Raw genomic sequence first — 14605 nt, 5'->3', positions numbered from 1 at the left:
GCGCCATTTTATTGGAGCTGTCGCGTATAAAGAAATGGCACACGCACATTCTAAGCACGGCGTAGGCGAGTAGCCTGCACAGCGTGCGAATGGCGATTGAGGAGTGCAGGAGAAGGGCTCGTTGTGGAGGTCACTTCTGTTGTGGCGCCCCTTAGCGTCGGGGCTAGCGAGGCAACGACGCATGTGCACTTATTTCCGGGTGCCTTGTGTTTGTTTTGTGCCGCATCGAGCCAGCTCTTGCGTGTGCTAACGACGGCGCGGCAGAGGTGCATGTGTCGCGGCGGCGTGTTCGGACAGCGCATCCCGCGCCCAGGTGCTACCTTCAGTTCGGCGGGCGCGGTACAGTGCCGAACACGATCGACCACCACCGTCTCTTGACGACGTCGGCGTTCTGGCCAGCGCGCGCTACTCCAGCTGTTCTTCCCGTAAGTTGGGCTTTGCCGCCGAGCTTCTCCCGAGAATCGCATTGGTATGTGCGCTGCGCGGCCCTCTCGGCTGGTCGTTCTTTCACCAGCCTCCACAGCGCGTCTCGTCTCCTTTCGTTTTCAGGGAGCGTTCACTGTTTTCCCACGGGATCGCCGACTTGGGATTCGGAGAAAACCGTCGCGTGTAGTAAACCGGGCAGGTCAATTATTCAACGTTCCCGGGCGCGGGCTATCAAGCTCGTCTTCGGTGCGTCGATGTAGTGGTTGCGGGATGGACCTAACGCGCGCCCTAATAACAACCTGCATGACGTGAGCGCGGTACTCGTGCTCTTTGGAACGACCGTGCCCGTCAACCGCCGTTGCATTGTCTCAGCCTCCTCCGAGGAGCCTCTCTACCTTGAACGTCGAGGGCGGAGGGCGTTCGCTACGTAAGCAATGGACGTAAGCGCCGGCCGCTATCGTGGGCGCAATCGCGCCGTCGTTTTTGGTGAGGGGAGTAGGTCGCTAGCTCGGCCGGCCCTCGCCTTTATCTTCTTGTTTATTTTCCCTCGCTTCTGAGGAAAACCCGTCGGTTGTCCTCCTCGCTCCTGAAGCTGCAAGGCCACCACATTGGCTTTTTACTTCTCCGTTCGCGTTCTCTTGGCGTGCGTCGCTACTACATCAAGCCGCCTCCGCGTCTACCTGTGTATACCGATCGCTTCCTGCTGCTCCGGGGAGCTAAAGGTGCGTTGGGTCGTCAATCCTCCTTTTTTTTACACACTTGGCTGGCGCCGTTAGGACACCAAACGTGTCAATCTTTCCGCACGCTATTGCCGGTTCGATTTCACGGTCAATGCGCGGTCCAGTAGAGGCGACTCAAGCGCGACCACGCTGTCTTCTGCGCTGTGGCAGGATGATTGTCCGATACGAGGAAAAGCGATGGAGATAAAGCACCTGTTATTACTGGGCAGCGGGCCGAATGTTGATGGTGAGAACGGGGAAGTTTTGTTTTTGTAGACGCTCCCTTGGAACCGCGACGGCTGCGGTTCGCGACCGCTCCGCGGTGACGTGCACCTGACGTTTGTCTTCCCTTTCTTAAGCGCGCGAAGCCGAAAGTTTGTGTATGTGCTGGGCCATTAGCTTTTGCTTTAGAATGTTCCTCTGCAGCGTTGTCCGTGATGAGCTGCCCTGAAAACCAGTTGGCTTTCAGCGTTGTTCGCTGTGTGTGCTTTGTGTTGTGCACGTGGCGCTACCGTTTAGTGATGTAGTGTCAACAAATCGGGTTCGGCTGTCAAAAATCGGGTTCAGTATGATGCCTCTGCCCAGGTATATTGTTCGCACTGTTGTCAATTGTTGCATGCAGGGAATGCCAATTTTCTGTTGACGTTGCACGTGCACGCTTTTTTCTAGGTAGTCTCAGCATTTCTCTCAGCCTTTCCTGAATTGTTTGCAGCACATGAATGAGGAAGTCATTAGTGTAAGGGCTGTGCATTATGTCGTCTATTAATTTCTCTGTAATCTTATAGAATTGCTATTCCATGCAACTTAAACAGTCTGTGAGTACATGTATAAGGCTGACATCTGGACGCCGATAAACCAAATTGCTGCATAATTTCATACAGGTTTTGTACCTTGCCTGTGAGAACTATAGGTAAATCATTCTCAAGATTTTTGTGTGAATCTTGCCAATAGAGATTCTCTTCTGTGTGGCTAAATCATATGCCATTCATTTTACCCAAAGCCCACTTTCATACAATAAGCTGCATATTTTTATGTGCTCTGTCACTGCTAAAACCTCCTGTCCTCATTTCCTTTACCTGCTTGCCATTCGGTTGCATCTGGCATCAAACTTTTCTCTCCATATAACTATAGCTGCCTTCATACCCTGCAGCCTACATTAATTTCTCAATCATTTGTTCCGTTTGGAAACCTCAGCACTATGAATACCAGAGCATTCTGAAGTTACTTTGTAGCTTTTTTTGTTACCTTTCCCCAATAATAGTCATCTTAATGTTTTTTTTAGGTTCTCCAAAGTATGTTCATCATTATGCGCTGACCATGTTTCATTCTTTGCATTGCTTAAGAGCTGCGGCGCATCCATATGCTTTTACTGCCATATTTCATTTTATTTGACGGAAGCTCCCCTCCTGACTGATCATGAGTGCAAAGGACGGGAGAGCAGATGGAATACAACGCCGGCACCTGTGTTGTCATTTTGTCAGCTGTCCTATCATTTGTGCGGCTCTAAAATGACCTCGCAGCAAGCCAGACTTCACACACTTGTTCTGGCTTATTGTTTCAGTCTAGTGCATGGCTTCGTCACGACCTGTTGTGGGATCACTCAGGCTCATTAGAACTCAGTATATCACCTAACAGCCTTCTTGATGACTCTTGGGTAGACTTGGACTGCTTGCGCTCACATGGACTTGCATGAGCTCAGGTTCACATGTAATTGCTCATATGAACAGAGGCTTTCTTGATCTCACTTAACTTGTACTCTGATTTGCAGGAAGTTGAGTCCACTTTCTGAACTGACGTCAGCTTGGACTTGAATTTTTGTGCGAGTTAAAATGGGCCCAAATGATTAGACTGATGCCTGCTGGACTTTTGGGGCTATTGAACTAATGTGCGTTGATTGCTTGTCTCCCCTTTGCAGCAGAAGGACCACAGCCACCATGGCGGAGGCACATCAGGCTGTGGCCTTCAGCTTCACTGTGACCCACGAAGGTGTCAACATAAACTATGACCGCGAAGTGTTGCTACTCGTGTGGCAGAGTGGCCTACGGTCGTGGAAAAAGCGCGTTGCTCGCTTTCTGACCAACCTGTACAATGGCGTGTACCCGTCCTCGTACCGGAGCCTCTACCTCTTGCTCTCCATCGTGACGGGATTTTCGCTGCTCGAACGCGATGGCGGATTCACACTGCGGCTGGCATCGGTCATATCCAGCCAGAAGACTGCAGCAGGTGCTTCGACCGCTCTCCTGCCGCGGTTGGCAGCTAGTGGCGTGACCAGCGTGGTGCTCTGGGTTCTGTGGAGCCTGGCCCAGCGGTATGCCCTCAAAGGACTGTTCCTCTACAAGGGATGGATGTATGAGAGCAGAGGCAGCGGCAGCAAGGTACGTTCTTCACAGTGCCCTCCTTTTGTGCTGTATGGCTTGGCGGGACCTGACAGTTAAGTGATTTGAATTGATGTTAACTGAAGTGCATGTTCACTGGATACATGCGTGCGGAATGAAAAGGGGCGACATGTGCGGTAGCTCCTGACTTGTTTTAAACACTTGGTGCTGACAAGACCAAAATGCGAGTTGGAATAAACACCAAGTTTGATGTAAGTAGGCTCGAATTCACGAGATTTCTTGGTGCACCACTCTAGCGCTGAACATATTGTGTTCAGTACAGACTAACAATTAGAGGGCGATAGTTTGTTTCAAATGTTGCGAAAAAAAGTCAGTCCCTCAAAGCATTACAAATATCGAATTTGTTTAAGTATCTTTTAAAGCAGTCATAGTGTCATCCACAAGAGATGCAGAAGGCCTGCCTTAGATTGCTCACTGCAGACAATAACCCTCCCAGAAAAGAACTTCAATGCGTGGAACTTTTAATGGGTGTACTGCAACATCAGCAGGTGACAGAATGATTTTGAATTCTGTTATTAATTTCCTTTTCACATCTGTGTATGTGCACACAGTTGCTAATTTTTAGATGGTAAAAAATTAATTTAATTAGCCCATTTTAATTATACAGCAGTAATACTTTCCCAAATCAGTGTGCCAGTTTCTTTTGCAATTCTGCACTTTCGTGCGGTCCTGGAATTCCAGAACTGTTATCCAACATGTTAATTGCCTGGGCTCTACTCTGCAGGTCACAAATTGTAATGTTTTGTAAAAGCCTGTTTACTGCCTGGCTGGCTAGAAGCTCCATGACTGTTGACAAAGTACCAATGAGCTGCCTGCACACAAGCGTGTTCTATGCTTCAGCAGGTCGAGTGGCAGTTAATTATACTTGTGTGATAACTCGGCTTAGGCCTTACCGTAATTAATTGAGCACGGTGTTGCAGACTATTTTTCTGGGAAGGTGTAAAATGTACTCTATTACAGCACGTCCCTTGGTTTTTCTGCCGCTATCACCTTGAATGGAAAGTAATTTGCTGCAGCACTAAGGCTTACTAATTTCTTTCTGATGATGCTCTCTCCATGAGAAATAGTCACGTGTCTTCTGGCTGCCTATTTCACTCTGATATAACAGCGTTTGAAAGAAAAATGATCTGGTTTCAGTTTTGGAGACCCACGTGCTTGTTCAAATTATTAATGTCTAGTGGAATGTATCTGCAAACATGAATGGCTTGCTTGCAAAATTTTTAATTTGCCGTAAACCAGAGCTGCGCAAGAGGGGGAAATTAAGAGGGGTAGCCATGCGTATTTGTGATGATTCGTTTCTTCTCTCACTGCTCATCATCCCCTATGCTCTATTCAAACTCTGACCCGAAATGCTGTCCTCCTGTGCCATTTTTTTCTTTTTGTTTTCCTGTTATCTCATTCAACATGTCATTTGTGTCAGCTTTTTCTGCGCGTGTGCCGGATGCCGCCTCACGGGAACCATCTGCGTCGAAATGGCACGCAGAATTCTGCTTGCTCGGTTTCGGATGTGCAGCTGGCTTAACGTTGCGCAGAGTGTTGGATGCATTCACCATGGCACGCTTAACTCATTTTACCGTCAGCATGACAGGCTTCTCATTCGTTGAAATAGCTCTTGTTGTGAAGTGTTGTAAATTAGAGAAGTGTTGTAAATTAGTGTTTTAAATTGCATGTTAATGCTAGCCTCGACAAGCTGTTCAGTAGTTCTCTCAGTAGACGGTTGGAGTAGCTGAAAGAAGGCAGAAATGAGTCAGTCCCAATGGGCACGGTAGCTTCCTTGGATGTCCTGGGGACGTATGGGACGTCCACTGAACGTCCCATGGAGTTTCAGTGCTTGTTGGGGTGCATGCCATCTACAGATCATATTGACAAAAGAGGGCTTCGTTTCGTCCTCCTTGGGTATTTATGAAAATGATGGAGCTAGGCTGCTAAAGAGTAAAAAAAGCCACCTTGGGCATGCCTGAGTGACTGTTTCAGTTTTTTTGAAAAGTTTGGCAGCATGTTGTATTCATAATTAGACCTTATTTGTTTTGTTTTTTTATAAATACAAAAGAGGGCTATGCAACTGCCTTTGCTCAAATTTTTGTCAGTGACTGCTTTTGGTGTCACTTGTAATTTCTCTGTTCAGCTGCTGTTTGACAGTGTCTGCCTTCTGAAAATTTCATACAGCTGAATAAAACAAAAATTTAAGGCCCACAAACATAGACGTGAAAACACCTTGTGAACACACCACGTTGCATTGCTGGCGTAATAAGTAGTACGGTGTTTGTACACAGTTATGTACAAAGCAAACACAACTTTTTCTAAGATTGTACTGCACCTAGCATTAATATTTTTCTTCAGATGAATTTAGAATCCTTCATGTCACAAATAATATGGTTTTTTAAACAATTAGCAAATGCAGTAAATAATATTTCAGCAAACAGTGAGCTGGGTAGCAACATCCTTAGCCATTTTCTTGCAGACAGATTTTGCTACCACCAGTAGCATCAATTTTTTCAATTTGAAGTGTAATGTGCATCTTTGAAACAGAAGATGATTCCACGGTCCCTTGGCCGTTTATTTGACAAATCCTAGCATTTTGAGCTACGTTACTATTTTCAACCATTGGCACACATTGTTCGCAATTTTGCACATCCTTGTAGAAACTTACATGGCGGTATTTTGGGCTAGAAACTCTTTCTTGAGGCCCGAATATACTATTTAGGTGGAAAAATGTTTTTTTCTTTTTTTTCTGGAAACAAAAAATGACGTCCAAAATGGTTAATGCCCAAATGACTTTCAGAATGCTTGAGAGAGGATAGGGACAGGCACAGTAGTTGTTAGATTACAATTTCTTCTTAGAATGGTTATAACTTCATGTACTATACCAGAGGCTATTTGATACAGATGTGTTTGGGATAATGCGTGTGGGTGAAAAAAGGTTGGCATCATTTAATTATGCACGCATACATCTTTGTCAACAACCTGTGATGTTTTTATAATTGCGTTTGGCATCCTTCAAAACGTGCGGCTGCAAAGCAAAGCTGTTCTCGGGAATCTTAGCTGTAACGGAGGAGAACTTTCTTTTTGTCCAGGTTGTTTCAATTCACTTGTGTAGATATAGTTTCACGGCTGCTCTAGAGTGTTAGAAAAAAGGGGTTCACTATTGTCAAGTAAAAGGTGGCTTTAGCTTGTAATTAAGCCTGAGGGGAATTGGGCATTAACATCACTTTTAAGTCTGAAGATTGCGTGCAGTCTGAAGATTGCGTCGCCACACTTGCCTCAAAAGTCGCACATTATTATTGACGAGGCTGTTAAACAAAGAATTGTGGCAGCGGAGAAAGTTTTCTGGCTATTGTCTTGCTCATCTGTGCAGGTGTTTAGTGTGTGTGCTCTATTCCGCTGCGAGTGTTGTGCCCGCTTCATGTCACTGCTGACTGGAACAGCTGTGGTGTGGCTGTAAGTGTAGTCTTTGCTCTCCTGGCACCAATGCAGTTGGCATCCGGTTACATGAAGCGGCAGGAACATGTGCGCATATATGAACGCAGCTAATAAAAAGAGTTGTTTATCAGTGTGCTATGCCAAGTGACCTCAGATTTGAAAAAGCTTAGTTCAGCCTGCTATGCAGGCCCTGTTCTGTATGCATGAATTTCATGGTAGGCATATGCATTGAACATTCTGGATGCAGCATTAATATTACTACAACAAGTTGCAGGAGGGAGATTAATCTAATCAATGCCAAACTTATTGCAGTGATTCTGCATTAATGTTTTGATATTCTTGATATTTACTTTGCACATATTTGGATTTTGTTTTTGCTTGTCCCGCCGGGGCATCAGCTCATGTGAAGTGCTTTCTGTCAATATCTGCTGGTGCCCTATCTCCAGCACTGCCTTCTTTTCGTGAAGGCAGAAATTATATATAGATATCGTTTTTTAAGTAGTTGAAAAACATTAGTTTCTCACATTTGAAAAATAAAGTATTGGGAGTGTCAGTGTAATATATTTCATCATTTTATTGTTCTGATACAGTTTGGTGGCAAAACCTTCTTGTATTATCTAGCTGCCTCTATGTGTTCTGTATAGCAGCCTGCATTAGCTTGTATGCAGTAGAAAAAGGGACCACTTGTTTTTGCAGAGTTTTGTGCAAATTGTTAACAGGTCAGTTATACTTCATACAGGTAGCATTTATGCAAGATGATCCTAAAAATGTAAACATTATATGTTTCAGTGAAAACGTTTAGGACAGAATTCTAAGGTCAGTTCAGTGCGAAGAAAATGTTAGAATAAGCATCTTGGGTTATTTTTGTTGAAAGGTCGCTTTATATCTTGCTCACCTTGATATGTTTTGGAAACCATAAGAAATTTAAAAATGCTGCCACCGTATTTTTGTAGAGAACAGCACATTATAATTCCATTAACTCCTTCAGTTGCAGCATTGCTTTTCAAGGTTTACTGAACTGTATGTCCCCTTATCTGTTCGTCTTCATCATTCCTGTCATCCCATGGCAGTTTTATAAATTTTTATGAACCGTACCTAGTGCTTCCTAACTAAGTCGGTGCTTTTGGTAAAGGGCAAAGGCCTCTGCAAGTCTGTTTCTCAACAGCAACACCCAATGCATACTTATCAGAAAAATAAAAAACTCTTTTATGACAATCCTGTGATCATATCATAGTATTTTTCTTCCCATTACCTGTGCAAACTGAAAACGCTTATCTTGGTGTGTAAATAAGAGAAAAAAAGCTGAGGTCAGTTGCTCTTTCTGGGTTTGTATTGCACCAGCATCTTTCACTCATTACAAACCCTTGTGCAGTTTTTATCCAGTATCAGCGGCAGTCACTTTCTGATGTGTTCATCAGAAAATAACGGCAACTCTGCTGAATGCATTAGCAATAGCTCCCGTTCTTTTTTTGTATTAATGGTGACCTATCGCTGTTGTAATTAGGTTGTTGCTGCCTAGGAATACCTGAAACATCCCCTGTATACATTAAGAAAAGAAAATAAAGGCAACCTCCAACTTGGGAACCATCCATTCCACGATCTTATCATGTGCTAGCGTATGGTATCGTGTATAATATCGATGCCTTGAGGCCATTGTGACACGCTCCTCCGGGGCGGCGTGCGAGAGCAGTCTTGTGGGGGGAGCTACCAAGGTCACTGTCTCTTGCACAGACCTTGCCCCGTGCGGCGGCAAGAAACCTCCCTGGCAGGCTCTTTCTGTTTGCTCACTTTCTCTGATGCAGACTGCGTTTCTCTCTCTCTCTCCTTTCTTTTATCTTTTGTAGTCTCTCCTTCGGAGTGGCGGACAGACGCTGGCTATTTCCTATTGCATGTGCGCTGCTGTCGCAATTAAAGGAGCCACATGTCAGTGTTGCATGAAAAAATGACTTCTCCTCCTTGTCCAGAGTCCTTGCAAATGTTTCCTCCTTCCTGGCAGTAGGGGTTGGGTGGATGTGATAAATGTAGTAGAGGAAAGCAGGAATTGAATCGAACGCCCTCTTAGTTGCCATGCAAGAGGAGGAAGTGGGATAATTGCTCCCGGAAGAGGCTTGCTGCTTTCCACGTGTGTCTTAAAAAAACATGTTCCTCTTTAAATTTTTTTCTTTCGTCTACACCAGCGTGCAAGGTATATTCTGTGCAGAGGCGAAGACAGCTCTCAGTGCAGGAAACAATGGGGGACACTGGGTTGTTCGTCTTGTGTGTGTATGTGTCTTCATTGTCTGGGGCTGTGTCATTTGGCATGGATGAGCGAACCGTCCTCCCCCCTCTTTGCCGTTCTTCTCCTGGCAGCTTTGTATGCAGCAGCTGTGCAGAGTCTTGTTTTTAAGCCCTGCTCTTGGCTGTACTGCTTAAGCAGGCAGCTGGGTTGCCTGAGCTATATATTGGGGCTTGAATGGGCTGGGGCAAGTGTCGGCAAGCTGGGCGGCAACTTATATGAAGTTCGCAGCCTTAATGGAACTTTTCTTGTTGGGAGTGGCACTCATTTGCTTCCATTGGTGGTGGAATCATTAAAGGTCGTCATTACCTTGGATCATACCTCTGGCTTCTTTCTTCCTGATGTTTAGCTGCCTTTTTTGTTTTTGTTTTTTTTGTGTGTGTGGTGAAAGGCATTTCCCTATTACTTGCTGTTTGTCTGAGCAAACGTTTTTTACCATTACCTGAGGTAAGGTTCACTTTCAACCAGTACACAAAGGGGGAAAAAAATTAAGAAAGCAAATGATGTAATTTTTCATGTGATACAAATAGCTGCATTCGTTTACTGCTAATAATATGTGCATGCAGAGAATGGGGGCAGGGAAGTATTGAATCTGAAATAGTTTGATATAGCTGTTACAGCACATACACCTTTGGCTGGGCACTTATTTCAGTATTGTTGCAAGATTAAATGGTGCTTAACATAGATGTTGGCGCTTGAATAGGCTGTTGGGTGTCTTCAGAGGGAAAGAAGACTCTGTAATTGCTTGCCTGCTTCGCATGCCCAAGGCTGTTTCTGGGAAGGCTGTTTTTCGTTGGGAAGGCTGGTTCTGGGAAGTTCAGAGTATCTTGATTAGACAAACCGTGCTTCATGAGTGTGCCTGATGGTATTCAATGTTACGTCTCCAAATGTATGCGTATATATGTGGTAACTGCTGAAACTAGGCAGCCAGGAATTTGGTTTGAGTAGTTGCCAAGCGTATGGGCAGCCTTTGCGAGGCGCTACCACATTTTGCTTCTTATTAATGCCTATAAGGAAGCTCAACGTGTGTGCACTTGAGGAAGCTTAAAATGTGCGCAATTCACAGCTGAGTTATCTCTTTATCTGGGATTTGTGGCTCGGGTATGAGGAAATTGGTTCTGCCATGTGACTAGATCTCCACTGGACCTCTTTTTGCATAGTTAATCTACCTTGTAGGCTTTGGTTTTAGGTCTTTGTGTCTTAAGTCTTTTTGTGATAAGTCTGCATATTTTATCGCTTGTACAGCACAAAAATCTTTTAGTCTTCCTGCTTCCTCCTTCTTTATCACTTAGCACTGACCTTTATGAGAAATAATTGTGAGAATCTTGTGTTGGCTACTTTTTTCGGATTCTGATAGCGCAACAGAAGCGGTGCACACATTCGAATAGCAAACTGGCCTCTTCAAAAGCAGCTTGTTAGGATGAAGCACAAATGAGAAAGATAAGAGGAAATCACATATGGAGATCTGTTATCATTTGTTCAGATGTTTTGGATTATACCTGCGATTTCTAGATTTCTGCACTCCCTTTTGCATATTTTGCAATTCTTATCTCGTGCTTTTGCTATTCTGGTAGTCTTTAGTGGCACGGAAAAGTTGCTGGTACACCTGTCTTGCCAATGAAGGGAAAGAAGTGCAGATAAATTATTAGACTTAGGTGACTACAGTATAATCTTTTTTTTTTTCTTTAGTATAGCATGCAAGCTTTTCAAAGTTTAGTTCTACAGCAGAGCCCCTTTTTCAGAGCCTGCAACTATGCCAGAATTTGCTGTGTACAACAAAAATGATACGCACTACAAAATCAAAATCAGCTCTCTACAAATTATTGCTTTTCACTTCTGATGTATATTCACTTTCATCTCTGATGTCACTTTCTTGCATAGTTTGCTGCGTAAGGGTGTTAAGTGTCACTTAAGTCTGTCAGCAGCTTAAAAACGGGCTTTTTTAGTTAGAAGAGCGCTTTTTTTTTGGCATAGCATAGTCAGCGGTGTAGTGAACCAGAATACAGCTAAGCCTGCTAATTAAAAGACATGTTTAACTGATATTGAAAAGATTATTTTTTTACCATTACTGTTAGGCTCGTTATTTATTTAGAGGCTTGTAGCCCACCATAAGTAATGTCCGTATCGGTTTCTAGATTTGCGAAAATGCCATTGTCATGCCTGTCACATGTTCTGCCCGCTCGCCGCTCCCAGTCGTGTTGGGGGAAAGGATCACATGACCCTCGCACCACTGTGTGGCGCACACTCGTAGGCGTGGCTAACGCTCATAGGAGTGACTAATGCTCTTTTTTGCCACGCGGTTTTGGTTTCAGATGCGTGCGGCCTCAAAATCTGCTTGCGCTGCAGTGGCGTTGACAATGGCATTTTCGCAAATCTAGAGACCGATATGGACATTACTTATGGTGGGCTACAAGCCTCTAAATAGATAAGGCACCTAATAGCAATAGTTAGAAATAAAACTATTAGTATTGGTTAACCAACATGCTTAAGTATAATGCAACTTAAAAAAAACAGCAGTTGGTAACAGTCCACTGCATCCTGTATTACACCGCTGGCCAATCACAACAGTAAACAAAATCAGGTTTTTAGCTTTTGACTGTATGAACCAAGCCAGAGGTATCAAAATTTTGACATTATAATTTTGTCTCGTTATTAGCTTCGTGTTTAGGTAACAAGAAAATCTTCAACAACAGTCTAGGTACTTTTTTTGTCATGGAGGAATTCTGTTCGGCGGTCCTGAGTGTGGGTGGAGGAGCTTCACTGCAGACTTGAGTTGCAGCACATCTTAGCTGTATTCTGGTGCATTACATCTGATATTACTGGGCCAAAAAAGAGCTCTTCCAACTCGAAAGTATATATTTAAGGATTGCTGACACAGTCTTAGGCGAAGCACCTTGTATGTTCATGCAGTGATGGAATACAGTCTCTGAATCAGGTGATGCAAGTAGAGCTGTTATATTTAAAGGCATTTAGTGACAAACTTTGCTTGTGCACTTCCAAGTGTTTGCAATTTGTGTAGCCCTTCATTATTTCATTATTGCACATACCTTGCTTGTATCCTTTTAAATGATGAGGAATAATTTGAAGACAGAAAAGGACGACCTTGTTGAGAGGAAATTGCCAAAGAAACTTCTTAAGAGGTAAAACGCTGAGAATAGGAACTTGAGTGAGGTGGCTGACAAAAGCACCAGCTAGTCTTGTGCACTGCTCATTTCTGTTTTACTTGCCTGCCAACGAAATTGTTTGAGGAACTGGGACAGCATGCCCACTTTTTTCTTGCAAAATAAACCTAGAACTTTGTTCTGAGAGCCAGAATCTGCTTTCATGTCCCAGGTGTCATTTGAACCGTGACAGATAACCAGCCCAGTAGAATTCAGTACCACAGAGAGTTGCTGGTTTCTTGCATCTCCTCAACTGTCCATGCCACTCTGTCTCAGCGTAAGCTGATAAAAGGGGAGGCCAATATCCTTTCATGATCATCCAACAGCCAAACCAAGCTGCGCTCTTGTGTTCGTTTTGCATGCTTTTGTGGATAATTTGTGCTTGAACTTCGCAAACCCTCAAATATTTGTCACTGCACACAATGTGATACCAGGCATTCCAGCTACCATCAAGGATCACAGTAACACTGCATGTCCAAGATGGAAAACTATTTCTTTATTATTATTATTATTATTATTATTATTATTGTTATTGTTATTATTATTATTAATTTAATGTGCACACTGTGGTGCTCATACACTTGTTCTGTCACTCATGCTCTAAACCGCCCACCAAGCCAAATGTTTGGAAACTTCCTTAGTGCTCCCCCACCGTGTGTGCCTTAAATATGGTCTTGGTAGCATTGCATGCACATTAACAGAACCAACAACAGTTGTTACGTACTGTTCAGATGCCAAGCCGCCGCGGTGGCCGAGTGGTTATGGCGCTCGGCTGCTCGCCCGAAGGACGCGGGTTCGATCACGGCCGCTTGTGGTCGAATTTCGATGGAGGCAAAATTCTAGAGGCCCATGTACTGTGCGATGTCAGTGCATGTTAAAGAACCCCAGGTGGTCTAAATTTCTGGAGCCCTTCACTGCGGCGTCTCTCATAGCCTGAGTCACTTTGGGACATTAAACCCCCCAAAAAACATGTTCAGATGCCATTTAAATGCAGCAACATCATGACATAACCAGGTGCTAAAAATTGTGAAAATGTTGAATGCTGTCAGTTTGATATTGCAGATCGGTAGGGGTTCCTATAGTGACTCGATCTGAACGTGTGTTTGTGTCAGGTATTAACTCTAGTTATGCGCAGTTGCCTACAATGTGTATTTTTCTCTTCTGCACTGCAGGCCATTAGATCTATGCGAGTTGTTTACGTGAACGCCGTTTGACCTCCCATTCTCTGCCAGGTGTCCCTGCCGACGAAACTGTGGTTCGGTGCTGTCAGGTTGCTCAAGGGGCGCGACCCGCTGCTGTTCAGCTACCAATCAACCCTGCCCAAGCTGCCACTACCGTCACTCGATGACACAATGCAGCGCTACCTCAAATCAGTGAGGCCGCTTCTGGACGATGCAAACTACAATCGCATGGAGACGCTGGCAGCTGAGTTCCGCCAGGGCATTGCAGTGAAGCTGCAGCGGTGAGGTCGCTGCTTCTGTTCCTTTTCTGGCTGTAACATATGTGCCATAGTTCTTTTGTAGCTAATTGTCGTCATATCATCCTCTTTTGTTACCCTTCCCCTCCATTACCTCTTTCAGAGGACATTTTTGTTTCCATCGAAAACAAATAATTTTCCACCTGAATAGCATATATTCAGGCCTCAAGAAAAGTTATTCGTTAGGTTTCCAGCGCTACATACCAGCGGTTAATTTTTTATTGGGATGTGTAAGAATTCGTACGAAGTATCATAATTTCTAAAAATAGCAGTATCAAAGTGGCAGGACTTGCCAAGCAAACACCCAAAGGATAATGGAATGAACTTCTGTTTTGAAGATGCACATTATGCTTGAACCTGAGGGGAAAAAATGGTTTGTTACTGGCAACAATGTAATGGACAAAATGCTACCTTGCTTGCCATTTTGTGAAATAATGTTTACTGTATTCGCTATGTGGTATAAAAAACCATCTTATTTGCGACATGAGGGATTCTAAATTCACCTGAAAGAAAGAAATCACTGCTAGGCGCAGCACACTCTCAGAGAAGGCTGTGAGTTGGCTTTGTAGACATATGTGTACAAAGTGTCCGAGAGGGTCAATCAAATGCTGGTCTACAAGCTTTTCGTCATAAATTCTCTTTTCCACTTGTCTGCTGCAGTGTGAACATTGCAGCCTATGGTGTTCGCTTCGCTCAGCTATGGACATAGTCTGCCATTTAAAGAAGGAAGT

General features: G+C 44.1%; 1 protein-coding gene across 6 annotated transcripts in view; it reads left to right on the top strand.

Annotated features, from left to right (window-relative positions):
- Positions 1-67: 67 nt before the first annotated feature.
- Positions 68-14605, top strand: part of whd (carnitine O-palmitoyltransferase whd) — a 32080-nt gene continuing 17542 nt past the window's right edge. The window contains exons 1-3 of one of the 6 annotated variants that reach the window (XM_077637901.1): positions 68-425; positions 3061-3520; positions 13630-13859. In XM_077637901.1, coding sequence (XP_077494027.1) covers positions 3080-3520; positions 13630-13859 — 671 coding nt within the window. In that variant the 5' untranslated portion in view covers positions 68-425; positions 3061-3079. Of the gene's footprint in view, positions 426-465; positions 1731-3060; positions 3521-13629; positions 13860-14605 lie in introns of those variants that run through there. The other 5 variants (XM_077637904.1, XM_077637902.1, XM_077637900.1 and 2 more) reach the window with 5 other exon arrangements.

The sequence above is a fragment of the Amblyomma americanum genome, chromosome 9 (assembly GCF_052857255.1).
Source record: "Amblyomma americanum isolate KBUSLIRL-KWMA chromosome 9, ASM5285725v1, whole genome shotgun sequence".
NCBI classification, from domain to species: domain Eukaryota; kingdom Metazoa; phylum Arthropoda; class Arachnida; order Ixodida; family Ixodidae; genus Amblyomma; species Amblyomma americanum.
This window is presented reverse-complemented; position numbering and strand designations above follow the sequence as displayed.